A 27,826-nucleotide genomic window follows, 5' to 3' on the forward strand; every position below is an offset into this window, starting at 1 on the left:
CAGCATCCGCATCGCAACCGAGCCGAGCGACATAGGCACCAATTACTATATGCAACAGCATCGAGGCCGACATCGGCCTCGCCTTTGCCTCAACACCCCGGACCGACCACGGACCCTAAACCAGGAGAACGGCGTTCCCCACTCAAATAATATCTCCCTACTGTGTACGGAGTACACAGTACAAGCGTTCATTTTATCAGATAAGATCTCCATCACCCCTTTTCCCGCGATGCCTTGTCTGTGCATGCCATGTTGCCTTTCTTGCCTCCCACCACGTTGATGCCCTCTCCAAAATGTTTCTAAAATTCCTCCTCATCCTCCGTCTCCTCGGATTCACCTTCTCGCTCATCACGCAGAGACTGTCTCTCGTCCTCTCCGCGAAACTCCACCGCCTCACATACCGCGTGGTTTCCCACCCCAAGAACATTGTGATCATAGGCGGCTCCTTCGGGGGCTATTTCCTCGCCACGCGGCTTGCGGAGTCTCTTCCGAGCGGGTATAAAGTGATATTGATCGAAAAGCACACGCACTTCCACTTCACGTGGAATTTCCCCCGCAGCACCGTCGTACCGGGTCAAGAGCACAAGGCCTTCATCCCGTACCCTGACAAGCCCGCCGACACGCCGGAGGGGTCATTCGAGTTGAAGCGCGGCGTCGTCACCACCATCAACGAGAAGAGCGTAGTGTTAGCGACCGGGGAAGTGGTCGAGTATGCATATCTAGCTCTCGCGACAGGGAGCCAGCACCGCTACCCGGCGGCTCTTCATTCCGACGACAAGGGCGGGGCGGTGAGATTCTTCGCAGACGTCCAAACCCGGATCCAGCATGCCGAGACCATCGTCGTGGTCGGCGGCGGGGCCGCGGGGGTGGAAGTCGCGGGCGATATTCGCAGCAAGTATCCCCTCAAGACCGTCACGTTGGTGCACTCGCGAGACAGGCTGCTGAACAGTTTCGCGCCGGGCCTTCATGCCATCGCGAGGCCCGCGCTCGAGGAGCTGGGCGTGAAGCTGCACCTTGGAGAGCGCGTCGTCGGCGGGTTTGACCTCGAACTCGACCTCGACGGGCCCGGCAATGTCGTCCTAAGTAGTGGCACGGTTTTACCGTGCGACCTGCTGGTAAGGTAGTCCCGCATTCCGTCGAACGGCGCTTCTTCTTCGCTAAGGGGCCAAATGCATTATTGACGCTGCTTGTAGATCAAATGTACGGGCCAAACCCCCAACTCGCAGCTCGTCCGGGCGTTCTCGCCATCCAGCATCGCCGCGTCGGGCGCCATATTGGTTCACCCCACGCTGCAGGTCAAGATCGAGAACGCGCCCTCACCTAACGTGTACGCTCTGGGCGACGTGGTCGACCTGCCCGGTCCGAAGATGGGGCGCGCCGCCTCGATGCAGGGTTTCCTTGTCGCGGAGAACATTGTGCGATCCATTCGGGGGAAGAAGTTGAGGGACTATGTCCCCTCGTTGATCGATTCATCGATCGAATTGACGTTAGGGTTGGTAGGTCTGATTCCGGTCCCGACGCCCTTTTCGAGGTCGAATTCGAGGTCGAATACAAGTCGAGTCCAAGTGCGACTTCAATTTTTCGAGTCCAGCCCTTCTTTCGCTTCTACGTTTCTTCTCCTCGTGAGAATCTGACAAGCTGACCCGCATTCGATGCCTTCGCAGACCAAGAACGTGACCTACATCAGCGACGGCACGACCGACGTGTCGTTTTCCAAGAAGATGACAGACGAAGCCATGCACGCGGCGCAAGCGTGGAGACTTATGGGCGCGAAACCGTTCGAGGAGCCGAACATTCAAATTCCAGACCGCGTGGTGGACAAGAACGGGGCTTGAAGGGCAGAACAGGCCTGGATAGTGTGTCAACATCCATATTGTAACGCTCAGGAATCAGAATTCGATAAGTAGTATCCGGTCAATCTATAACATCACGTTGCTGCCTCCGGTGCGCTCAACACTGCGGGCCTCAGACTGATCCTATACTTGACTAGTTCTGGATCTTCGTACTCTGCCATCCACATCGGATCCATTGTGATTTCCCACTGTTTCATCCGACTCACCAGCTGGGCCTGCGGGTCTTCTAACGCTTTATACTGCGAGATGTTAGGACGTGTGCACTGATAAACCGCAAACTGGAAGGCAAGGTGAAGTGGAATGAAGCGGAGTATAAGAGGCGTCGGCAAAGGCAAACGTGGGCTCGAAGCAAGGAACGGTACCAACCACTCACCATCCTAGCGTCGGCTTCCTTCTTCTCCGGCGTCGCCATCGCAAGCCATTGCTCCATCTTGTGCTCCCTGGCCACATCATCAATCACCCATATGCCCAGCGGGTCATCGCTGTAGCCGCCTAGTTGCGCCATGCGTTTATTTTCGATCGAGAACTCATTCGTGAAAGTGAGCCATTTCTCGCGCCGGCGCTGGGCCCACGTGTCGAGCAGCGTGTCAGGGGCTCTGCCGTTGATGACGGCGGCAAGGGCGCGGCCGAGGGGCCCCGCGTCGAGGAGACCTGTTGTCAATCCGAGGCCGCCGATGGGGTTGTTGCTCTGCCAATGTCGGTCAGTAGTCTGCCCCTTTGGAAAAACGCTGTGCAAGGGCTCACATGTGCAGCATCCCCGGCTAGGAGTATCCTTCCCTGCCTGAACGTCTGGGCACACCTCTGATGCGGCTTGTACTTGTTCAGCTGGACCAGCTCGTACTCGACCGGCCAGACAGGGAAGATGTGTTTGTAATGCTCGTCCAACTCTGCCCGGATCTCCTCGTTCGTCAGGCCGGCCCGGACGCCAAAGGCCACGCGCCAAAGACCCGTGTCGTCAAGGATGGTCACGACCGCCCAGTGGACGGGATCCATGACGATGTTAGCGGTGTTGAAGCCGTGTTTGAAAAAGTCGAAGCGGATGTTCGTGGCGACAAAGTCCTCCTTCGGCCAGGAGAAGCCCTCGAACGGAATGTTTGAGAGTTTGCGCACCGATGAGCCGGCGCCATCGCAGCCCACCAGCCAGTCGCAGGTGTATTGCGTTTCTTCACCCGTGGTCGGATCCACCGCGACCAAGGAGACCGTCGTCTGCTTCTCGTCCTGCGAGATCTCAATGACCTTCTGGTTGAATCGGACTTGCGAGTGATACTTTGTCGTAAGGTGCCGGAGCAGGATATCTGCCAGTCTGGGCTGCGGACAATTGATGCCAGAAGGGAACAAGCTGCCTCCTTCCTTCTTCTCCACGTAGGCGACTTTCTTGCCTTTGATCCAGAATGAAACAACGTCATTGATGACGGATTCCTTCTTGACATCCTCCAACGTCCCCGTCTCGAGCAGCTCGGCTTGCGCACATGGTTGGTACGATGCCGCGCGAGGAGACTGGTCGACTTGATGGTTTCTCTCGAGTACGAGGACTGGGACGCCCAGCCGTGCGAGATTTGTGGCCGTGGTCAGGCCGACAGGGCCGGCACCGACGATGATGACACGGTGGTATTCTGATGTCGCTGGACTTATCGAGCCCATGTTGGTATCAGTAAAGCCGTGATAGGCGAGATTGACACAGCTCGTTCGCGGACGAACCCACCATACATATCTGTACTTGGTCCTCGTACGCATCCTCGCCGTCGTTCTCCAAAACCCCACAAACTCTTTCCCCACACATTCGACAGTGGCCGATAACCGACGAGGCCCACAGCCTACAGCCTCTCCTAGGCATTGCCGACCAGATGGGAAACGGCAAATGCACCTACTCCACTTGGTAGTGGTGGCAGGGTTCGAACATGTGGGGGACGGCCAGGCATCCATATGAAATGCTGTTTCTCGATTTCGTCCAAACCATGTCCAGGGGTCGTCGACAGTTGCCCATAATTATCGTCGTAACAGGTAGCAGCGGTTAGATACCAAACATCAGGCCTGACACAGTGCTGATGCCCAGACTTGATCATTGATTGTTGATGAGATATCGGGTCTAGGACACCAGAGTTGAACCTTAGACGCCAGAGTTCATACTTGAGCCATCACATCTCAGCCTGTGAGAAAGGAAGCATGGGCGAAGCAAATCCTGACCCAATGGTCGAGAGATTTCTCGGGGATCAACACGACTGTCAACCTGCAACCGACCCACGGACAAACAAAGAATTAGCCGCTGCCTTCAAGGACAAAAATGTCGTGATCGCCGGTGCCGGACGGGGTATTGGAAGAGCCACGGCCGAATTCTTCGCTCACACGAACGCCAAATCACTCAGTCTGATGGCCCTGGAACTGAACGAAGTCGACGAAACAGCCAACATATGCAAGAAGATCAACCCAGATCTGCGGACCAAGACTGCGGCATTCGACGTCAAGGACTATGCAAAGGTCGAGCAATTCATCACCGAGGTTGACAAGGAATTCGGGAAGATTGACGTGGTCTTCGCCAACGCAGGTCGCCCGCCGCAGTGGCTCGCCACATGGGAGTCCGACCCCGGTGTATGGTGGGATACTCTGGCGGTGTCCTTGCAAGGAGGGTTCAACTTCGCTCGAGCCGTGCTTCCGGTCATGCGGAGGGAGAAGGGCGGGAGCATCGTTTTCACCTCAAGCGCCGGAGCGCATGTGAGTAACGGCATGGGCAGCTACGCGCTGGGAAAGCTGGGCCTGGTGCGACTGGCCGAGATTCTGCACCACGAGAACAAAGACGCAAACATCAGGACGTTCGCCATCCACCCGGGCGCCATACCGACTCGGTTCTTCCACGACTTCAAGGACGCGGCAGAGGGTAATATCAAGGAGAATAGCTATGTTTCTAAGTCGCTGCCCGGTGAAGAGAAGTCGGCGAACACCGCCGTCGGTTTCTTCAAGGATGTTACGTGGGACACGCCGCAGATGCCGGCAGGATATGTGGTATTGCTCTCGAGTGGGAAGATGGACTTCCTCTCTGGCAGGTATATTGATTGCTCCAGAAAGGTGGAATCGTATGAAGCGGAGAAGCAGAAGATCGTCACGAATGACCTTCACCGCGTCAAGTTGGTCGTTGACACAGAGACCAACTGGTTCATCCCTCCAGCCAAGGAAGAACAGCAGTTCTACGGAGGGAGTAGACCGTGATGGAGTCACTGAGAGGGGAGCCCAGGTGAGCGCGGGTGTCAATGTGCGGAGGGTGGGCATGAACAAGGACGAGATTCGGATATTGAGAAGTGGCATCTGGCTGGCATCAGTGGCCCACCGTAGCTTATTTGCCCACCGTAGCTTATCTAAGCATTGCTGGGCAAATGACGTTCAAATGACCCACATCAGGCCCACTTTAATTTTCGTGGCGATGGCATCAAAATGAATCAATCGCTCAATCACCTTTTGAACGTGTCCGTGCTTGGTTTCGTGGGATCCCTCTATTATTGGTATCCGAACACAGCACAATAGCCACAGTTACATACTACAGACGACAGTATGTCGACTCAACCACCCAGAGGGATCGCCGACGGCCTCGCCCCACCGCACACTTACATCCCACATCAAGGCTATGTCCACGACGACGTCGCGCCACCCCGCCGGAGAATAACCCTCGGGCAATTCATTCAAGAAGACGAAGACGTGGACGATGAGAATGATGACGACAACGGCGACGACGACGACGGTGAAGATCCAGAAGAAAGCGGCCTCCACCAAGACATACCCCGCGAGGACCTCCTCGACCCGGAAGACCTCGCAACGTCTAACCCGGGGGACCTGACAAAATCATACAACCGCATCCGCCGCGACGACGCCACTGCAGACCCCAACGTCCCCTCATGGCAGTATCCCATGGCAAACCCGCAGCAGAGGTCGTCGAAACAGGACCAGCTCGACCTCCGACATCACGTCAAAAACATGAAACTCACCGAAGACGATCTCCTGTCTGGGGCCGGAGGAGGAAGCCAGGGCGGCAGTCGCCGCGATCGCGACAAGAGCGAGCGTGCAACGGCCGAGCAAGTCCTCGACCCGAAGACGCGGCTGATTCTCTTCCAAATGATCCAGAAGGGCATCGTGTCGGAGATCTACGGGACGATATCGACGGGAAAGGAAGCCAACGTCTACCACGCGGTCTCTATCCCCGAGGACGCCGCGCAGGAAGATACCCACGTCGCCATCAAAGTATACAAGACGTCGATCCTGGTGTTCAAGGACCGCGAGAAGTACGTGACGGGCGAGTTCCGCTTCCGCAAGGGCTTCCGTAGCGGCGACAATAGAGCCATGGTGAAGCTGTGGGCGGAGAAAGAGATGCGGAACCTGAAACGCATTCACGCCGCGGGGATCCCATGTCCTGAACCACTCTACCTGAGAAGGCACGTCCTGGGGATGAGTTTCATCGGGAACGGCAAAAAGGGAAAAGCCGCGCCACGCCTCAAGGACGTCGAGTTTGAGGACACGGAGGCGAAGTGGCGGGCCGTCTACATCGATGTCTTGGCCTACATGCGCATCATGCTGCAGGTGTGTAAGCTCGTGCACGCGGATCTGAGCGAGTACAACATGCTGTACTTCGACGACAGGACTTATATCATCGACGTGAGCCAGAGCGTCGAGGGCGACCACCCGCGCAGTTTGGAGTTCTTGCGCATGGACATCAAGAACGTGAACGACTTCTTCCGCAGGAAGGGCGTGCACACGCTGTCTGATAGGAGGACGTACGAGTTCATCACGCGTGCAGCCTCGGGCCCTGAGAGCTGTGGACTGGACGTCTTGCGCCAGGAGATCGACACGTCGATGGCCCAACGGACAGATCAGGACCAGCACGAAGACGAAGTCGACAACGAGGTCTTCCGCAAGCAATATATCCCGCAGACGCTGGATGAAGTGTACGACGCCGAGCGCGACGCAAGGACACTGCACCAGCAGGGCCGAGACGCGCTCGTGTACAAGGACCTGCTTGCGCCACTAAAGGGAGAAAAGGATGCGTCCCGTCCATCACAGGGCCAAGACCAAGACCTCGATCTCCCGCATGGACAGCAAGATGACGACGAAGACGGCGAGGGAGGCGCCCGCATCGAATCAGCACGGGACCACGACTCTGACGCGTCAGTACAATCTGATGCAGCCTCGGTCTCAGACCCAGGCTCAGGCTCAGGGTCTGCCGAGGAAAATGACTCTGAAGTCTCGACGCAAGGTCGACCCCGGGGCAAGAGGTTCCAGGACAAGGACGAGAAAAAGGCACACAAGGAGAAAGTCAAGGCGGAGAAGCGCGAGAAGAGAGCGACCAAGATGCCCAAGGCCGAGAAGAAGAGACTGCTCAAGGAATCGGCGAGGCGGAAGCGGTGATATATATAGCGTGCATGTATGAATGCATGAATGCGTGCGTGTATGAGTGCATGTATGTATGTCTGCATACGCATGAGCCTCAATCTCACTACGAGTAGATTCTGGCACGATACTGTCAAATCTAAAGGGACCTCCCGTGGCCGGAATGACTCACGATACTGTTGTCCTGCAAGCCGCAGGCTGGGTTGAAGCTGCTATTTTCGCGTATAGCAAATGCATTACCGTAACGTCCAGTGAGTGCTAGGAGCCCGGTGCTACGAGTCTGTGTATGTAGCTAAAATTTACACAACAGGATCATCTTCTGAATGGAGGACTTGAGGCAATTGAAAAAGAACGAACTCTATGTAGCGAGAGTTCATTTAAAGGTGCACAAGATGTTGGTGGTCCCCTGTATGTACATAGTACACAATACGAGTACTGTATCCCGTGGGGTGGCGCACAGAATGCCAAATACCCCGGGAATAGTAAAGGTATCGGGGCTGTCGCTGCCTTGACATTGTCGACGCCGTACCGGAAGTCTATATATAAAGCAATGCGCCTGCACTTACATACCAGGTACAGAGTACTGAGGTAACTGATGAAACCACTCCTGTGAAACACAGATGGGCGGCTCAGAAGCTCGTGGTGTCGAATGTGGTCCCGCTTGTACCTAGCTGTATAACGACCGTGAGAGCAGATCCCTTGTACTTCCAAGTCTTTGGCCACAGCCCAGTGCACTGTACCTACAATCACGATCAACGAACGACCTGCTCAATCTCCGGCGTCGAACAAAGTTTCGTTTCAGCAGAGATCAACCAGCGACCATGCGTCTAATGTCTTCGAGACTGCAGAATATGGTCTCACCACACGGGACGCGTGGCCCACTGTGTGTCGGCCCGTCAGCGTTTGCAGATTCCTCTGGTAAATGCTCTAAGCTGACTTAAAGCCAACATCCCAGACGATCCCAGTGGCGAGTCCCTGCCGCGATAACGGGAGCCGGGGCCGTCTTGTCCTTCCTCCGGTATGGCCCCATGTTTACAGCAGAGAGGCAAGACAAGAAGAGGGTTACCGTGCGGGAGGAGTAGACTAGAAGGCGATGCAATGTGACCGAGCTGCGCGCTGATTGTGTGTTTCCTCTCTTTCACTTGGAGAGGCGTCTCTGTTTTAGACTGCCAAATGGCAAAAGATCGCTTCTGCTTCTTGAGGGCTGGCAATTGGAGAAATCGACTCCGGTGTCACAAGAGAATACGCTTTCCATGATCGGTGAAGCGGTGTCCTAATCAACGCACATCAGATCGAATTTCCCTTGATGGAAGCAATGTGGGAGAATGAGGGCAATGTCGGCGGAAAATCAGTGCTCTCTTTGTATATCATTATCCCGATCAGCTCAGGGGCAGAGGCTGAGAAGCGCGGATGCAGCTCGGCCATCGTACTAGAGCGACCTGTGTGTATGATTCATATCAAGTGTGTGTGATGTGTCTTCATTTTCACCCCGGCGTCGTTGAACTCAGAATCAGAGAGCAACGAAATTGGAAAGACTTACTCTGAGAACCCGTGAGAAAGTCGGAGGAATGTAAGTGGCTGAAAACGTCCTCGAATCCCGGGGACAAGCGTCACCTCCCTGCTCTCGCGCTGTTGCCATTCTTCAGTCTCCGGAGCGCTTCTTCCACTGTCCGCCGCGGCAGTTCGGGCACACTGACGGCATCTTCTTCGTCTGCTCTGGTGATGGCATACCTCGGAGGTAACGTGTTCGCACCACTCCAGATGTCGCTCGGCAAGTATTCGCCGTGGTCTGTCTTGAATTCTAACCTCAACTGTCGGTCGGACTCGTACATCTGCTCCAGCTGAGCATGTGCTTCGGCGACAATTCTTTCCATCTGTTTCTTGACCGTCCTTCTCCTTGCGACCTCGACAATGAGACCGTCGTAGGCATGTAAGAAGTGTGCATAATATTCGCACAGCTCTTCCATGCCACCTATGCCGTCTTCGATCTTGGCTTTTTCTTCGTTCCACCTCATCGCGTGTCGTGCCGTCTCGGCGACGTATCCGGACAAACGTCCCGAGATTTTGTCGAGAAGCTTGAAAGCCGTGGCTACATCTGCATAGGCTGTTTCCTGCCTTTCCTGCCATCGGTGGATCTTGTCTAGCTGTGTTTCCATTTCGGCGTTTCTGTCTTGCAACTCCATAACCACCTCATCGACTTCTTGGGCGTCATTCTCCAACACCTGAAGCATTTCTATTCTTTCCTCGTCATTCATGGGTTGGGCAGGCGCTTGCAGTTCGTCCATACCGAGCCCGACGGCATTGACCTCCTCTGCATTCATGGTTTGAAAGACGGCTTCTCCACCTCCCTCGGTGTGTTTGATGGCGGTGACGCAGAGATCAAAGTGCTTGACCAGGCCCTCGAGACCTCGGGCCATCTCATGGGCGTGGTTCTCGAGGAGGGTGAGAGTGCCTGCAATATGGAGAGGCTGCTGCACGTCGCTCTCGGTACCAGAGAGGTCCCCTCTGCTGGTGAGTACTTCATTGATCGACTGTAGATCCACCTCGAGAGCTTGAATGGAGTCATTCATTTCCTGCTGTGCATTCTGTACATTGTCTATGGCCACTTCCATGGCTTGCTTGATCGTCTCGACGCCATTGTCATCGACAAAGTCGTGTAGAGTGTTTTTGCCTGCGACATCTGGCCGCTCGCCGTCAGTGGCCACCTTGAAGGCATGTTCGATCTTCGTCTGTTTCAAAAGGTCTATGCATTGGAGCAGCCTCGCACCCGTTTCATCTAGCTCCCGGATCACGGCCTGAAACTCTAGCTGGATGCCCTGGGCAGCAGTCTCTAACTCGAATTGGACGCCACGCAGCACTTTCAGCTGCGAGGTCAAGGAACGACGCAGGTAGGTGGCCTTTGCGAGCAGAGCCGTCGTTGATTCGATGGAGATGCGTGCTTCGGAGAGAATGGTCGTGGCACGGTGGACAAGGTGGATACTGCCCAGGGAGCGCTTGGAGGCGACCAGGTATGACACCAACACCTCGACAGATGTCTGTGAGGGGCTGGTTGCCCGTAGGGACTGCGAAGGAGAGGAGCGCGCGGAGAGGTCGTGCCGTTGGGCGGCTGGGAGGTGAGGAGATTGCGCCATGGCAGGGGAGAGTGAGGACATGGCTGCTACCTCATCTGACTCGAGAACGGACGAAAGCTGCGGTGAGCAGTGCCCGGGTCAGCATCAATCCGCACCCAGTGGTTTTGGTTGATGATAATGACGGCGATGAAAGTGCTTAGGAAGCATTTCGTGCAACCTCAACACATACTCACTGCCTTCAGGAGATTTCGACTTGCCAGAGCCTGAGCGTCAACCTAGGCCAAAGCGAGGATCCTGGTCGATGTGGGGAACCATGCGCGCAGCCTGCGTCAGCCTCAGCGAAAAGTCTGGGGAAAATCCTCGAACGGCACGTCGTGTTTTCTCGGCCGGGAGTGGACACGGGAAGTCGGGAAGCAGGTGTCCAGTGACTGGATGGGCATAGCTGGGCATAAAGGTGACGAGGACGCAGGAACTGGAGCCAGTCCACAACACGAGTACTGGGTACGAGTACGCAGTAGTGCACAGCGCAGAAGGAACTGCAGGGAGTACGAGTATTGTCCTCAAAATGCTCATCGATGGCGAGAATGGCGTTATCGCGCACGCCATCGGAGCCATAGCATCGCCATCAGTTTTCGCTGGCTGACTCAGAGAATGTCGCCCACTGGCGCCGAGCCCCCGGGAGCTACCGCGTTTCCGCTGACCTGGTCCCCCAGGCGAGCCAATCCAGGCGCCCACAGCGCCCAAAATCACTGAAAGTCGCCTAACTCGGGCCCGCTGGGCATGGGTGGCGCTCCCCGTGGACTTCGCAAGTCGGCATTCGAGCTTCGGCAGTCGGTGAATTGTGAATGAATGACCATTCGCAATTCTCCAGGTTTTGGTCCGGAGCATTGTGCCTGCGAGCATCTGCAAGTCGCCATCTTGCACCATTATCAATCTGCTGTCAACTTCTCCCGAGCTGGCCCTTGATTTCCACCCTTGCAGCTGCTTCTACCGCCCCGAATCGCCCACTCTTTGCGCACCACAGCGACACTCGAGTTTCTCAAGTCGAGCGGCCCAGCAGCAGACGTCGAGATTCACTTCCGGTCGAAATGTGAAGAGATATCCGACTTCGCGATGCCGTTTGATCTGATCGAAGAACACCGGAGGCGCCTCTTGGCGGAGGAACAGACCGAGGCCGATTGGGAGGAGCCGGCGAGGAAGAGGCAACGACTCAATCCAGCCGAGGAAGACAAGGAAAGGAAAGACAAGAGTATCACCATCGCATCGACCGCCAAACATGCCGACCAGGCTGTGGCGCCCTTCCTGGCAAAGCATATACCCTCGCAGTACGCTCCCTTGGGCAAGGTTGGCAATCCTGCCTTTCATCATTTCGACCCGCTGAAGGACCCGAATCCCAATTCCAAGTTCTGCTACCGCCATCGGCCTGATATGCTATGTCGACGACAGGCGGATGAAATGACCATGGACAAGTTGCAGAAGGGCTTGGAGACGCTGTCGCAAGAGGATCGGCAGGGCATCGTCCAAGTCTGGTCCTTGTTCTCGGCCGCGCCCTCCAAGCATCGAAACCTCATGCTGCAGGGGGTCCTCGCTCAATGCTGCTTCCCACAACTGTCCTTTCTCTCGGCGAATGTCCGAGATCTCATCCGCATCGATTTCCTCTCCGCATTGCCATCGGAAGTGGCTTTCCGAATCCTTTCTTTCCTCGACACAACCTCACTCTGCAAAGCCGCACAGGTGTCGAGGAGGTGGAGACAGCTCGCTGACGACGACGTCGTGTGGCATCGTATGTGCGAGCAACATATTGACCGCAAGTGCACGAAATGCGGCTGGGGCCTACCTTTGCTGGAACGAAAGATACTACGGGCGACGAAGAGACAAATCGAACTTCGAGCAGCAAGTAATCTACCGCTCGACTCGCACCCACCTGCGCTGGCACAGCCTGACGTCTCCGACACCGAAAGCCACCACGACTCTGCCTCGGAAGGCCCACTCTCTCCAACCCTAACCAGAAGACCGCCACTCTGCAGCAGCGAGAGCGAGTATTTCCGTAAGACTCGACCTTGGAAAGACGTGTACAAAGACCGATTCAAGGTGGGGACCAACTGGAAGTACGGTCGTTGCAGCATCCGAATCCTGAAAGGTCACACCAATGGAGTGATGGCGCTCCAGTTCTGCGACAACATCTTGGCCACCGGGTCGTATGATGCCACCATCAAAATCTGGGATCTGGACACCGGCAAGGAGCTGAGCACACTGAAGGGTCACACCATGGGCATCCGCTGCCTCCAGTTTGACGACAACAAACTCATCAGTGGCAGTATGGACAAGACGCTCAAAGTGTGGAACTGGCGGACCGGAGAATGCATCTCGACCTACAACGGCCATACCGATGGCGTGATTGCGCTGCACTTCGACTCCAACATCCTGGCGTCCGGTTCAGTGGACCATACGGCCAAAGTATGGAACTTCCAAGATCGCTCGGTCTTCACCCTTCGAGGACACAGCGACTGGGTCAACTCGGTCAAGGTCGACTCCGCATCGCGCACCATCTTCACAGCCTCGGACGACTGCACCGTCAAACTCTGGGACCTGGACACCAAGAAATGCATCCACACGTTTGAAGGACACGTCGGCCAAGTCCAACAGGTCCTGCCACTGCCTGCAGAATTTGAAGTCGACGTCGACGAAGCCGACCAAGACGACGAAGAACAAGATCAGTCCGCTCCGGGCAGTCCCGACAGTCACGTCACCGTGCTCGATGAGAACGGGGGCTTCCCTCTTGCCATCCCTTCTTCCTCATCTCATTCTCTCAACATGTCAAGCCTGTTTAGCCTGCAATCTGACCGTACACCCCCACCGCGCTACATGCTCACCTCTGCTCTGGACAGCACGATTCGCCTCTGGGACGTGCACTCGGGACGCTGCGTCCGGAAATTCTTCGGTCACGTGGAGGGAGTATGGGCCGTCGCGGCAGATACACTGCGCATTGTATCCGGGGCAGAGGATCGCATGGTGAAAGTGTGGGATCCCAGGACGGGCAAGTGTGAGCGGACCTTCACTGGCCATGCCGGTCCTGTGACGTGTGTCGGGCTGAGCGACAGTCGAATGTGTTCCGGAGGCGAGGACGGTGAGGTCCGAGTCTACAATTTCACAGCTTGAGATTACGCTCGTGGGTCAGCATAGCTGGGCGTCAATTCAATATTTCTTTTATTTCTGTTTGCGACATGTCGGGCACGGATCTCGCCCCAAGCATGCATGGTTATTTGGCCATTGGTACGAGTCGATGTGAACAAAGCATGGCGTCGGCGTCGGGCGTTTCAGGAATATTCAAACTGAGGAAGGGCAATCAAGGCTCCTTCTACTCCGTACGTCAGGAGGGAAAGATGCGATGGTTGCAATTCCGGCCGTTGACTTGGCATTTGGTATACCAGGACGAGTACAGAGTACATAGCAGGTAGCTATAGTACAGGATCAGTACGGAGTATCTGTGTCGGTATTTGGCTGGGCTTGCGAGGCTTGTTCCACGGAATCGCAGATCGGACGGCGGAGTGAGTACTAGGTAGAGAAAACACGCATGCCATGATGAATACCGATCGTGCATGCATGATGCCAGACTGGGTGGTACCCTGATCCAAATAAATAAACAGACCAGGTCATTATCATACAGAATCCTCCGTTCACGGATTCTTCACTCTGTCTCTTATATCTCGTGTCTGGTCACCCGCCCTGATCTCTCCATTCCAACTCGATGAGGTCCGTCCATCACTCCATCAACCCGTCCAGACTCTTTAAGGCAACGAGTGTGACGCTGTGGCTGTGGCCATGGCTGTCCGAGTACTCCGTATATAACGCCCACATTGCCCGTGATTGCTCACCAAGTCCTCCCTCCGTAGAGTGCAGTAATCTGTGCTCCGTACCGAGCAGAGACATCTCCAGTACTTATACTTCTCACTTGCAATACTCCGTACCCGGTACCTAAGTACCCACCTACCTACATACCTAGGTAGGTATACCGACAGAGACATCTCCAGTAAATTAGATATCTGGGTATCATCTGCAGTACTACCCGGTACCTACCTACCTACCTACCTACCTATTTACCTACGTAGGTACCTAGGAAGACATCTCGCTGACCGAACGGGACTGTCACATGATGGTCGCTATGCCTGATCGAGACTGGTGGGTGGCACTTACAGTACCACTCTTCGAGTCCTTACTGTATGACTCTCTCTGCCTCCTCCTCCTCCTCCTCTTTTTTTTTTGAAGTTTCTCTAGACATACGGAGTACACACAACAATGAAAGGCATTGCAATTGCAGCCCCTCTTAAGCTGTCATTACGACGCTTGCTTCTCCCTCTGTTCGCTGCTGATATTACAGGGGACAGTAGGTAATGTAGTCACTGTACTCCGTACCGACATCACAACACAACCGCATGCATGCATGCATGCAGATGTACGGATAGTAAATAGTGTACTGCAGAGAGGTCCGTCGAACATGAACCGATCGATCGCTTGCTCGGATCTTAATGAGATTGACGATTCACCATCTACGACCCACGATCCACGATTCATGATCCATGTCTCTACCATCTTTCGTTGACATTTATTCATCTTTACACGTCAAACCCAAACCAGACCAAATCAAATCATGCAAATCGTTCGATCCTGGCCTGTCCTGTCATGTCGTGTCCTGTCATCTCCCGTCCCTAGGCTGTCCTGGGTTGTCCTGCGTCACTCCGTCATGCATTCTGCGTACTGCATCCTGCGTACTGTCTGTGGTGCAAAGGCTCAAAGTCACATGGCCATATCGACATCGACATCGACATCCACATCCACATCCATATCGACACATAGCCGCATACACGCCCAACCTTCGTTAGCTCTGTCCGCGACTCACACCCCCGTAACGCGCCTGACACTCCGCCTACCGCCCTCGCCAGAAACGAGAACCCGGCCCTCGAGCTCCAGACTCTTCACCGCCTCGTTAAACTCGGCACCTTCAATCTCGACGCTGCTCCCTTCGCCCACCGCCCGATACAGATCCGTGTACCGGATGGGGTTGCCGCTCCTGACGGCCGGATCGCGGTCCAGCGCCTGAATGACGGCTCTCTTGAGATCTTCGCGCCGGCGCCGCTCCGAGGCGCTACCCCCCTCGCTGAGGAGGCCCATGTCAATGAGCCCCGTGCGCGCGTCCGTTGCGGAGGCCTTGATTGCCGACTTGATCAGCCTCACTGCTTCGGTGACGTCGGATTCTTCGACCACGTGGCTTAGACGCATCTTTGCGTGTGCTTCGGAGAGGCGGATCATGGACTCGAGCTGGCGCGTCGTCGCTGTGATGCGTTTCTCGGCGGCTTGGATGTTCGAGCCCAGACTGCGCATCGCGACGTATGCGTCCGAGAGAGCTCGTGCCGCTGGGGGTGTGATGCTGGGGTGGATGTTGTTGCGGGCGTAGGAAATGTACGCGGTGAGGAACTCGACGGGCTAGAGCGTACGGCACGTTTGTTAGCACGCGATACCATAGATCACTTACAGACGGCGCAGCACAGCGGGAGGCTGTATGGATGAAAGGGCGACGGTGGGCTCTTGCTCGTGCTTGAGGCTAGAGTCAGACTTACCAGGATCTCCTCGCGTGACGCGTTCTCTGGCGTATCTTCGAGATACATGCCTACCAGATGCTTTGCAAGCCTGCGATCGTTGACCTCATCGATGCGATCTAGGACAAGGTACACGAGGTCAAATCTCGAGAGCAGTGTCGGGGGCAGGTCGATGTTCTGCGGCACTGGCAGGTTGGGGTTGTATTTGCTGCCGATCGGGTTTGCGGAGGCGAGGATACTGGTCCTGGCATTCAAGGTGGTAATGATACCCGCTTTGGCGATTGACACCGTCTGCTGCTCCATGACTTCGTGCAGGACCGAGCGGGTGGATTCGTTCATCTTGTCGAATTCGTCGATGCAGCACACCCCGCCGTCGGAGAGGACCAACGCGCCGGATTCGAGCACGAGTTGTCGCGACTCCGGGTCGCGGGTTACGTACGCGGTGAGACCGACTGCAGAGGATCCTTTGCCTGACGTGTACACTCCTCGCGGCGCAATCTTGTGGACGTATTGCAGAAGCTGGGACTTGGATGTCGAGGGGTCGCCGCAGAGCAAGACATTGACGTCGCCTCGGTATCGTGGACTGCCGCCTTTTGCAAAAGATTTGTTCGTCCCTCCAAATAGTTGGAGGAGGATGCCTTTCTTGACGTCGTCGAGCTCGTAGATACTGGGCGCCAGACTCCTCGACAGGAGATCGTAGATGTCCTCTCGCGCTGCTGTCGCCTTGATCTTGGCTTCCTCTTCAGCTGTGACCTTTCGAGTTTGCTCCACGTCGCCAGCGACTTGTTCGGAGAGTTCTTGCTCAATGGTGGACGCATCAATGCCCAGTTTGCGCTTGTCCACTTTCTGGACGTGAAGCACGTCAACGTACGTCTTGAAAAGCGCCCTCACAGTCCTCTGCCGAGGATTGACACGCACAGGGTTGCCTCGGAATATACCCGTCACTTCAATGCGATCACCTGCCTTGCAGATATCGACAAGGTCGTCATAAACACACAGGGACACGCTATGAGGAGTTTGTCCATCAGGAACCGAGTCAGGTGTCTCTTGCAGCTTTATGACCTGCTTGTCCGCAAAGACGCATCTGTTGTGGACGATCTCCATGCTGTCCTTGGATTGACACGCTTGACGGGGGCATATGGTTGGCTCTGCGATTTTGCCACGATCAATGGCCACGTAGAGACTATGATTGCAGACCGTACACTTAAAGTACGCCTCTTTCATGTCTGGGATCACTGGTGTTGTGCGAATGACCAGTCCTTTGACAGATATCAACTTGTCGATGTCGGCCGGGTCAAGATCTCGCATGTTGATGGTCTTATCGAGGCCGAATGGCATAACCTTCCAAGGCTGGATCATTGCTTCTTCGACGAGATCCGGGAAGTCATCTGGAGCAGTTCCCGTGGCCACAGGTGTCGGTGCGTTCACATCTGAGGATGGCGCCGGAGGCATTGAACTGCCGTCCCTTGCACGCGAAGAAGGCCCAGCAGCGTGCGCTCGTCGCAGGTCTTGCATTTCCTTCTGGGCTAACTCGACCATGACATCCTTGACTGCTTGATCCATCAGAGGAATGATTTCCTGCGGATATGCTTGAAGCTGATGCCACAATTTCAAGGTCGCTGGGTATGCCTTGAGGTTGCGGGCATCTAGGTTGAGGCCATGGACGCCCATTCTCCTCATGGTCTGGAGCATCTCGAGGTATTCCTTTTCATCCGCAATGGCTCCCAAAGCACGTGTCTCGTCTTCGGTAGCACCATCGGCCCACATCCTGTATTTCTTTGCATAGTTGTAGAGGAAGTTCTTGAAAGAAGCCATTGAGTCAACAACAGAGATGTTTGTACCCCAGATGACTCTTGTGGAATCACCTCCCATTGCGTCAGCCTCTGAGGTATCCGGATTCAGGTTCGAGAACGTCGCTTCCGAGGCAGGATCGTGGCCTTCTCGGACAGGCATGCCATCCTCACCAACATAGATCCGACGGCGATGGGCTGGAGTAGGTGCAAAGGCATCCGAGTGTATGTCGCCTCGTCGCGATGATATCCTGGCTGCACCGTCTTGCCGCACGAAGAGCCCACTGCTGCTGGTGGGGATATCTGACTGGGGCTCATGGCGGGTCCTCACCGGGCTCGAGCTGGGATCATATCGAACCGGAGATGAGTCTGCAATGCGTCAGAAATTGGAAAAGTACTCTCGGAAGGGGGTTTCCAACCTGCAACCGGTCGTGTTGAGGCGCGAGGGGTCGTCTCACGATCACCTGCGTTGGACAGCTGTCGCGGCGGAGAACTGATGATCATGCCATCGCCAGCCAGCTGCGAGCCAGGCGCTGGTGTTCCTCGCGCAGATGAAGACTGGAAGAACAGCGGTGACGAGGAGGCAGCTGCGGCGGCTGCATTGGCTGCTGATCGGGTACTTCTTGGTGTCGCATCTGACGGTCTTGCTGGAGTTGAGGACTGTGAGTTGCGCGATGAATGGCCCCGACGGCGTGAGGACGGTGTCGACGACATGGTTTTTGGCGATAGATGATAGCAATATCGAGAGATGCAGCGTCAAGTCCAGTCCAGTCAAGGAGGCGGGCAGAATGAATTGGGCTTGAGATCGAAACGCGTCGACGCGAACTTTCGCGTCTGCGCTAACCAGATTTGATCTTAATTGATTTTGCACTCTCCTGTTCACCCAGAATGCACGGCGCCTACGACTACCAGCCAGTGCTTTATCTGAGTACAAGCGAGATCCTTCGAGGTCATGACCGACTCACAATTGATTGCTAGGTAGGTGATGTAAATCTCCATGGTTGACACTCACGGCATCCGCCAAGAGGGGCGCGAGTTGGACTGCAGAGACTGCCTAACAACAGCGATGAGAAGGTCTGCCACATTGAATGTCGGGATCGAGTGAAGAGGCAAGCCACGTCCATCTACTCCCTTTATACTAAGAGTCCTTGTGGCGTCTCAAGATTACCCGACAACACGGAGTTTGCATGGCACAAGGCCACTTCAACCACCTGAACGATGGCAACGCTACACAACCTCTGTCGATGCTTGAGATAACGGCGATACTGTCTGTCGAAAAGCCCCCTACTCAGGCCATCTCAAGAATGTCGGCACCCCTCCCGACCATCCAGCAGACGACCGAGTTCATATGCACCCCAGCCACAAGAAATGTGCAACACGGACTCGGCTTGAGTCTTGCGTCGAGAACTACGGGCCGAATACCAGAAGGAGAACAAAATGGTGCTACTGGATGGGCTGTGCAGAATGTGCGAGAGGACGTCCATGAGGAGCCAACGAAAGAACAGCGTCTGGAACCTCTGGACAGCTCTGAAGGCTTGGAGACGTGGCAGAGCCGCTGTGGTAGGCTCGGGTACCAGTACACAATGCATAGAGGTCGTATAGGTGCCGAGTCATGTAGAGCCATGTACCTCATCTCGATCTGGAACGTGTCTGCCTTGTGATTTGATGCAGCAATTCCCTACAATCGTACTGCCCCTCGTATTCCTGTTCGAGGTTGACCTGCCCACATCCATACTCGCTGGTCTGGACAGTTTAAAGGTCAGCAAGTGTTGGAGTCGGGTCTCGGAGCCGAGATATTCGCGACTATACGCCGTGTCCCCTCCGTTCACCTCTGTCGAGGAACTCTCGTCCCGAGAACTTGTCGGACTGTTTCCGAGGTCAGTATCGATTCCGGACCCATTGGTTCGATCTGAGGTCAAACGATCCACGGATGGCTACTACGGTGTGCCTCGTTGCCAATGGATTGGCTTCCTGCTCAGAAAGTGGGTTGCTCTGGCCAGAAGTCCGAGATTGCTCTGGCAAATTCCGATCTTGACTTACAGACTCTCGGAAAATAATTGCGGGCACGAAAACGACTTCCAATCTCTGACAGCCGTTTACCCGACTGTTAGAGATGTGCCGAGCTGGCTTGCGGAAGGAGAGAGAGCAGTTTGGAATCGTCAGTCTGCAACCAAGAACGAAAAGACTCGTGCGAGGGACTCCGTAATTCCCCAGCTGTTACATTTCTCCAGCGCCCCGCCTTGCGCTACGAGAAAGCATATTTCGGTCAGCAATCAAGCACAACAAGGGAACGGAGCAGGAGCCCCGAGGTTGCAATGAAAATGCCTGGAGCCCCGTGTAGCGAGTACCGTTACTTGGCCGCGAGAAGTGCGAAGTTCGTGAAGCCAGAACTAGCCTAGACTGCCAATCTCTCCAGAGTCACGCGTCCATGCAAGAGACGGAGTGGCGGAGTACTGGAGGACTTCGTACTGGGCGAGTCTCTCTTCACCGTCCTTTCGCTGAAGAGTACCTCTGGGTACCAGGATTCGAGGGATATTATTTCGGCGCTTGCGCGATGCAGGGCCGAAGTGGATCGTCAGGCACAACCCCGGCGAGGCGAAGCGTTCCAGAACATGGCCGGCCCTCGACGACCGGAGCAGCTGACTGGCTCAGGGCAGGGAAAAGCAGGACGGTCGTGGCCACCGGGGGGCAGTCCAGCTCAGATTTGCACCGAATTCTTGGTCACGCGCAATGTCGCTGGGCTTGCTGGCTTCATCTCGGCTCATCCGCGCACATTTAGGCTCGTGGGTTAATATGCTGCTTGCCTGCGTGGCCCAATCGACGGTCGGCACTTTTATTACAATCCAGCCAGTTCGCCGGGTCAAAGGTGAACCTGCTGACCAGAAAAGAGGCGGGCCGACCAGGAATCGAAGGGGACTGACACTGCTGCTCTCCATGTCATGTCGGGTCCGTCTCTGGCCATTCCGGTGTGTCTGGGGAAGCACCGCTTCATATTATGTATATACCACAATCCCCGGGCCGTGTGACTGAGCGCCGCCTTCCCTTTCTCTCTTCCTCTCTTTTCTGGCCTCCTCTGCCATTACCGCGCCCTCCGTCGAGGGTGGTTTGTTGCCACCCTGATCGACGCCACCACCCTTCAGCCTTACCCTCTGACCTGTCAAGACCCCCGGCAACAGCAAATCAGGCACATTGATCAACAAGCTGCCAAATGGCACAAGACAAATGGCCCATTCTAGGACATCTGGTCACCAGCAAACAGGGTCCAAGAGGCAGCAGGGATGCTTCGGACCGCCGGCTGGCCACGTCGGCAGTGCTGATCAAACCAGCCTAGCAATGCCAGAGCTGGCACCTGCCCCTGCCTATCATCCTCCCCTTCAGGCACCCTTGGGCACTTGCACACCTCCGCGACCACTCACCAGCGAGCTTGGGTGTGTTTCTGGCCCCTGAATCGACAGATCCCTGGCTGCCACGATCCCGCGGATTGGACCCTGACAGTCCCGAAACAGCCCTCGGCGAGGGTCCTCGGGCCTCTAGCCAGGCACCACGCAGCAACACAACCTGTTTTGGAACGCCAGACTCTGACATCCGACATTCCTGGGCTCAGGCTCCCTTGCACACACCTACGTGCCACCGTGCAGCTCTCATCACGCTCACTTTCGGTACGGACGGCGAGAGTACTTTACATCATGGGCAGACACGCCAGTTCTCACCACCCCCCTTGGAGTGGATGACCCTTTCCCTCTTCCTCACCCTCTCTCCGTCTTATATGAGGTAGCCTACAGGCCCCTCCCGTCGTGCGATCAACTCTGCACTTATGGATTGTTGGTACACAGACTGTGCTGAGGGAGATTCACCTCTACTCATTTTGGAAGCCCCCAACGAACGTGGTCACCCGTTTCCCGTTGCGCTCACCAGCCAGCTGGCAGTCAGCTACCTTGTTACTGGTACTCCGACGGCCTGCATCCAGGACATTGCGAGCAGGGTCCTTCCAGCAATACTCGAACCGAGAGTGCACAGTGCACAGCACGCAAACACTTGCAGCGGCATGTATCTCGTCAACGGCGGGTCGCCATCGTCGCCTCACGCAAGGCTCGCGCTGCCCCAAACATGAGGCTGAGACCGCGCCGCTCCGTACCGCAGCCTATCTCGATAAGGGCCGGTCGGTATGGGCCCCCCAACACCACACACATCTATCTCCATGCACCGCCAATGCCGATACCCATCCTGTGCATGCACGCTTACCAGCCGGATTGGGCCCGACACTATGATAGAGCCAATGTACGGAGTACGTGTGCATGGACATGCCACGCCATAGTGTTCCTCGCCGCTAAGGACACCGCCGCCGTTCGGCAGCTCCGTCGTTGTTGCTCTGCTTCCAAACGCCGATCGCACACTACCCCTTGGACTGGCGATGGAAGATAGGGACATCCTTTGTCCTTGACTCGATCAAGTTCAAATACGGAGGACACGTTCGCCACTACATCCACAGCTCGTGCCGACGTGCTCGCGCTCCCGGGCCCCTCGGCCAGTACACAGCTACCACATGACATGACCACACGGTACCTCACCCTAGGTATCATACCCTGCTCTGCCGCCTTCTACGCCTACCCAACCAGACGGTCGATGGCCCTCGTCTCCGGTTGATGTTGCTTCCAGTAAGCATCTTCCCCCAGACCGACAACATCATCCTCGGCCTCCCCATCTCCTGCCGCATCCGTGCCGCCTCCTGTCCCCAGACCCTTCTTCACACGCCGCGCAAGCGTTGGTCAAGAGGCTCAACTCGACTCAGCACCACACGCGGGTACAATGACCCACAGATGATCTCGACGTCGTCGAGGGGGCATCGTGGGCATCGCATGCATGACCACTTCCAACATCCATCACTGCACACTGCATCGTGAGTCAAGAGACACAGGGCAGATAGAGAGAGAGAGAGAGAGAGAGACGGGGCAGACAAACACACCCAGTCAGTCAGTCAGCCAGCGCCACGCAACGGACGGGTCTCTTCAACCCGACATGGGTCGCGTTGAGTGCATTCAACAAATCCCTTGCCTACGTGCCCTACCTGGCATGGTCGTCGTCGTCGTCATAAGGCCATGGTTTTCGCATTCGATGGTTGCGCCCCGCTCCACCCATCCATCCATCATCGGTGTTTAGCAACCTCGAAACGCACCAGCTGATCTTACCTTTTGCTGACGGATTGGCTGGGCATCATCCGAGTTTACCTCTCCATTCATCCGCTGTATCGACTTCCTCCCTGCCAGCGACTCTGTCTTCGTTCGCCGGCTCTACCCTCCCTTCCCTTCCATTCGTGGGTGGCTTCGACACTCGAACAATGTCACCCGCCTCGACGTCGCTACGATTCGACTTCACAGTAGTCTACGCCTCGATCGCCCACATGCGAAAGAAAAAAACAGGACCAGAGTCATCAGCGTCGAATCCTTCATTCTGCATGATCCTATGTACTTCGTAATGTCCACATCGGTCAGGGTGGCGAGAAGAGCTATCCATATGGGCGGAGGAGAGAAAGGGTACGAAGCTGCGATGACCTTGGTGCCCGTCCTCGGAAATGCGAAACTCAATCCTACCAGCAACGTATACGACTTCAGGCCTGCGAAAGCTCCCCAGCCCTCTCTGGAAGGCCTCAAATCTCCAAACAAAGATTGTCCAAAGTGTGTACAAGAAAGCCAAGCCGCAACGCCGGAAAATCCCACAAACTTTTGAGCGTTCGCTGTCTCCTTCGCTCGAAGCGGGGTCAGTCAAGAAGCTGGTTTCCGACAGGTTCCAGTCTAAGTGTCGATCGACGATTTGTTGTCAAGTCTTCCGCCGGTCTGGAATGTCAGAAGCGTCTATTAACAGCGGAGGAAAGCCCCTTGAAAACGCCGGAGGAGGAATGAATGTCCTCCGCAATTCGCACAACGCCAACAAAGGTGACAAACAAATTTGTCTGGGCGCTAAAAGAACAGCAGATAATAGAGCAATGATGACCGCCCCGCACTGGAAGATGCGATTTGCTGCCTTCTGGCAGTTCGTAATACTTCCAGTGCAGCGTCGGCCCAGTGGTCGTTCATCCAATGGTCGAGTATGGGAGGCACCAGACGGCAGAACGGCACCAGAGAGGGCGCGACGCTCGCAAGGTCGACTTCGAGAAGGTGGCCCACTGGATGCAATGAGGCAAGTACGTGGACAAAACGACAAGGTCGTTAGCCTTGAATTGCCGTGGGTGTAGGGGTTTCGGACATGAAGGTATGTTGCGCAGCAGAATACGGTGATCCGAAGGATGCTGGTGAACCGGACCGGGATCCAAACAGTCCGCCCAGCAGCGGTGACGAGGACCGAGCGACGTACTCCGCGAACGCCTTCGACGATTGGGAACCCGGTACTGGCGACATGCTCCGAGGAGGTGTGGGAGTTGAAGAGCCGGACGAATTCGTGGACTGAGTGCTGGCCCCAGTGCTCACATCCGATGCCGTCGCCGAATCGGCCACCCCATCCACCATGCTCAAAGCAGTCCTTGTTAAGGGCTCAGATGACTTGGCTGTCCCAAACTGCAACAACAATTAGCACTTCAATGTGTCGTGACTTCCTCGCTCTTGCCCTGGGCACCTACAAAGCAGTATTTGTCCACAAGTTCCTGATATGATTGCGAGGTGAGTGATGGTTTCTCAGAGACCAAAGCCGCGGGCTTGGATGCCAGAAAAGTGGCATTACTGGCGCCGGTTTTGAGACCATTGACGCCGTTTTCATGCTTAGGGGCAGCATCTACAACGCTCTGGGCGACGGGGATGGTCGCAGGAACGTCGTGGGAAGACTGCTTTGCGGTTGCCCTCAGATTCAAGCCAGACCAATCGCCCAGAGCGGCATATGCGTTGTTCTTCGCCGCTGTCAAAGATGAGTTGAAATCGTACCGATGCCCGAATGCTTGAGGGCCGGCTTGCTTACGGCGCTGAGGAGCGTCAGGAATCAGCTCAGCCTTTGACCGCGGGCTTCTCAATTTGAGCTTGGGCTCACCCATGAGAGTGCCGGCGGACTGACCGAAGCTTCCAAAGTTGTCGAACCCTGTTGAGAAGTCATCAAACGATGTGGGCATGGAGACTGGTCTACCAGAGGACGTTGCTGAGGACGGCCGACTCCGAGGTAAGGCATTCAGTGGCCTCTCACCCAGACCGGGCGCCGCCGCAGGCTTCTTGGCCTGGGGCGCCTTGGCCTTCTTGCTAAAGTCCACTTGGTAGTTGTAGCCCCCGTTGTTGTCCCAGAACTCCTGACCGTTGACGTTGTAGCGCACGCAGAAGAACAATGTTTTAGTCTCGAGATTTGCCTGGTCTGCGAGTTTGATGCTGAAGTTGAAGTGGTCAAGGTTGTCATGAGGACCTTTCCGGCGGACATCATTGTTATAGTCGGCGACAATCTCGGATGTGGTCTTCCAGTAATCAAGGGTGAAGCGGACTACAACCGATTTTTGGAAGGCAAGATTCTGGACAGCAATGTTGCCCACAAGGTGTTTATTGTCTGCTGAAAGAAAGACTCGATCGACAAACACAGGCTGTGATCTGCGAGTTTCTGAGTCTCGAGGGAAGTTGGCCAAAGAAATCTCCCACTCGTATGCGGAGGAACGAGGTCGAGAGCTTGCCTCATCCGACCCAAAGGGGAACTCGCCCTCACTCTCATAGTTTTCTACAGGTGAGGAACCTGCACTGACAGCAAGCGGTCGATCGACCTGCAGGAAATGCCGGACATGTTCCAGGTGCGAATCAAAGTGGACGGCCTTGGAGTAGGTTGGCGTTCCAGGCATACTAGAAGGCCGCCGCCGTGATGATGGCCGTAGAGCAGGCCGGACCAGCTCGCCTGACTTCTTTCGCAGCATTGGGGGTCGCTAACCAGGGCCGTTATCAGTATCACTGTCATCGGATTCGGACGGCATAACGACTGAAGGTGTCTGTTTTTGGGGAGGTTCGAAGACTATGCTAGAGTCGGTGGATGATCTGGAGTGAGAGATCTTCCGGGCTTCTTGCGACAGAGGAGGTCGTTGCAGTTGTGGGCCAGCGGAGTGAGTCCCGTCCAGGCGAGAGACTGGAACGTCCAGCTTGGTAGAGGGGAGATCCCCTCCACGGGTGGGGGAGCCGGTGGACTTTCTCAAGTCTATTGACCGAATTGCAGCATGTAACGCTTCGAGGTTTTCCACCTCCAGATCCCTCGTCCGTCCTCTTTCAGGCTCATCCTCGTCACTGGAATTGTGAGACGATTCGGGGGGCGATATCGTCATCTGGGCGGGCATCGCGGAGTTGGTTACAGGCGGAGGTGACTGTCGGATGCTGCCATGGGGATCAAAAGCGCCATTCTCTTCATATGCCTCCCCATTATGGAGGACTTCGCCGTTCTGCGCGTCATTTAATGAGGGGCTCCGTCGGTGCTTTGAGATGTAGGAGGAGGAACCCTGCGAACGCGGCAGGTCTGGACGGCCAGAAGACGCCGGAAGCTCCGGAGAGAGTAGTTGCTGCCCTTTGATGTAGGAGTGAGACCGGCTCGGTGTGGGACTGGGGTTCTTCGAGCTTGCAGGAGAAAGCTGGGCTGGAGGAGTGTAAGGCATTCGGCCGGATTACACAGTTGAAAGACTCCGAACAGGAGCTGCGGTATTTATTTCGCGACGAGGCTCATCAAGAGTAGCTCGAGGAGGGTCAAGGAATTATAGAATGCAGTCGATCTGGTGGACAATGGACGTCAGTAAGGTATCAAAGCATTGTGAATCATTAAAGATAATGTGTGCTGGTAGGGTGGTAGGTCGATTGTAGGAGGAGAGACAATGTGTGGGATGACAAAGGTGGTGGGTGATGGAAAAGTTGGTCGAGGTTTGACGAGCGCAGCCACACGCTTGTCAATGGTCGATGACCGTGCCAACTTTAACTCTGCACGCCCATCGGACTCGTCTGGACGTGGCTGCTGCGGCAAGTTACAGTTTTGAGGTTCAGAGGCACTTACCGTAATAAATGTAAAATTGCGAGGCAAGAACCAAGAAAGCACAGACTATTCAGCCTCCGATGAACTCTCACTGATGGAGAAGGCAGATGGCGAGAAACCAAGATCACCACGGGACCAGAGATCAACCGTACAGTGACAACTTGTATTTCTCCTGCGAGACAGAGAGTGCAGGTACCGGAAGGGAGAGTCAAAGTCAGATGGCGTGACAATGTCCTCTTGTTAACCCCCCGTTTCTTTGTTGGCGTGAAATGATCCCACGCTGTTCCGGGCTGCTTGCTAATCGGTCACCGACGATGTAATAGGCCAGGACTGCGACCGTGGGCGTGCCCTTCGTTCCTTCTCGAGATTCCCACCGCCTTCTCAAATGGTCGTGAAGAAAATAGGCTGGCAATGGCCTAGAGGATATAGGACAAGGGAGGGTGTGGTGAATGGTAGAGAGGGAGGAGAATATTTTCGATGTGGTGAGAGGTGTGTGAAGAGAAAAAGCAGGCGATCCCGGCCAAAAGGTGTTGAGTCTCGAGCGGCCCAAAGCAGGAAGCTCGGATCTGCGCTGTGCTGGGCAGCGGGCGATTGGGGTTGATGGGCGGTAGATTAGGATCGGATGGGCAAACTGGGCGACTGAGGTGAGCGCAAGGGCGATGCTGCTGGAACCTGGAAGCTGGGTGGGTTGGGTGGGCTGCCGGACCTAGTTCTGTAGGTGTGGGTATGCTGGCGACGCGGCTCGAGGGCTCTTGGGCGAGAGGCGAACAGAGGTGACCAGGGTGCCGGGGATGAGATGCAGTAGTCTGCAGTTATGCTTCCAGGCTAAGAGTGGGCGGTGGAGTGAGGTCTTGGTGGTGGCGCAACTCTCAAGCCCTGCAAGCCCCAACGTTTGCAGTGCAGGACACGCTCGGGTCTGTCTCGACTTTTCCAACCACGGCCGCAGCTAAGGAAACGGCCTGAGACGCTAGTAGCGCGCGCTGGGTCGTCCTGGACATGGGTATCTTGAGGTGCCCTTGGACAGGAATCACTGGCGCAGGCTGCCTGCAACCGCAGATGCAGTGTGTTTGATGCGGTGGCTCGGTGAAAGAGAACAACACAGGTCCGGGGAGCGGGGAAGAAGCTCAGCAGGGTACGAGTACGGATCCCGTACGACAGTGATGGAGAGATATGTCGATACGTTATCCGATAAGTGG

At 55.7% G+C, this 27,826-nt stretch overlaps 8 protein-coding genes across 8 annotated transcripts; 4 read left to right on the plus strand and 4 right to left on the minus strand.

Moving 5' to 3' along the window:
* Window positions 1-293: 293 nt before the first annotated feature.
* On the plus strand, window positions 294-1,835 carry G647_08420 (uncharacterized protein; the record flags this gene model as incomplete). Its single annotated transcript, XM_008732731.1, has 3 exons — window positions 294-1,115; window positions 1,194-1,496; window positions 1,665-1,835. The coding sequence occupies 3 exons, from the start codon at window positions 294-296 to the stop codon at window positions 1,833-1,835; spliced, it is 1,296 nt and encodes a 431-aa protein (XP_008730953.1).
* Window positions 1,836-1,927: 92 nt separating this feature from the next.
* On the minus strand, window positions 1,928-3,494 carry G647_08421 (uncharacterized protein; the record flags this gene model as incomplete). The annotated part of the gene is made up of 3 exons (XM_008732732.1): window positions 1,928-2,092; window positions 2,227-2,541; window positions 2,598-3,494. The coding sequence occupies 3 exons, from the start codon at window positions 3,492-3,494 to the stop codon at window positions 1,928-1,930; spliced, it is 1,377 nt and encodes a 458-aa protein (XP_008730954.1).
* Window positions 3,495-4,016: 522 nt separating this feature from the next.
* On the plus strand, window positions 4,017-5,054 carry G647_08422 (uncharacterized protein; the record flags this gene model as incomplete). Its single annotated transcript, XM_008732733.1, has 1 exon — window positions 4,017-5,054. One exon carries the CDS (start codon window positions 4,017-4,019, stop codon window positions 5,052-5,054), a length of 1,038 nt encoding a protein of 345 aa, XP_008730955.1.
* A 339-nt stretch (window positions 5,055-5,393) lies between these two features.
* Window positions 5,394-7,238, plus strand: G647_08423 (uncharacterized protein; the record flags this gene model as incomplete). The annotated part of the gene is made up of 1 exon (XM_008732734.1): window positions 5,394-7,238. One exon carries the CDS (start codon window positions 5,394-5,396, stop codon window positions 7,236-7,238), a length of 1,845 nt encoding a protein of 614 aa, XP_008730956.1.
* A 1,592-nt stretch (window positions 7,239-8,830) lies between these two features.
* Window positions 8,831-10,351, minus strand: G647_08424 (uncharacterized protein; the record flags this gene model as incomplete). Its single annotated transcript, XM_008732735.1, has 1 exon — window positions 8,831-10,351. The coding sequence occupies one exon, from the start codon at window positions 10,349-10,351 to the stop codon at window positions 8,831-8,833; it is 1,521 nt and encodes a 506-aa protein (XP_008730957.1).
* A 1,053-nt stretch (window positions 10,352-11,404) lies between these two features.
* Window positions 11,405-13,450, plus strand: G647_08425 (uncharacterized protein; the record flags this gene model as incomplete). The annotated part of the gene is made up of 1 exon (XM_008732736.1): window positions 11,405-13,450. One exon carries the CDS (start codon window positions 11,405-11,407, stop codon window positions 13,448-13,450), a length of 2,046 nt encoding a protein of 681 aa, XP_008730958.1.
* Window positions 13,451-15,184: 1,734 nt separating this feature from the next.
* G647_08426 (uncharacterized protein) lies at window positions 15,185-18,389 on the minus strand (the record flags this gene model as incomplete). The annotated part of the gene is made up of 3 exons (XM_008732737.1): window positions 15,185-15,772; window positions 15,907-18,044; window positions 18,095-18,389. The coding sequence occupies 3 exons, from the start codon at window positions 18,387-18,389 to the stop codon at window positions 15,185-15,187; spliced, it is 3,021 nt and encodes a 1,006-aa protein (XP_008730959.1).
* Window positions 18,390-24,243: 5,854 nt separating this feature from the next.
* On the minus strand, window positions 24,244-26,262 carry G647_08427 (uncharacterized protein; the record flags this gene model as incomplete). The annotated part of the gene is made up of 2 exons (XM_008732738.1): window positions 24,244-25,520; window positions 25,554-26,262. The coding sequence occupies 2 exons, from the start codon at window positions 26,260-26,262 to the stop codon at window positions 24,244-24,246; spliced, it is 1,986 nt and encodes a 661-aa protein (XP_008730960.1).
* Between the last annotated feature and the right edge of the window lie 1,564 nt (window positions 26,263-27,826).

This window comes from Cladophialophora carrionii, assembly GCF_000365165.1.
Source record: "Cladophialophora carrionii CBS 160.54 unplaced genomic scaffold supercont1.7, whole genome shotgun sequence".
Classification (NCBI taxonomy): Eukaryota; Fungi; Ascomycota; class Eurotiomycetes; order Chaetothyriales; family Herpotrichiellaceae; genus Cladophialophora; species Cladophialophora carrionii.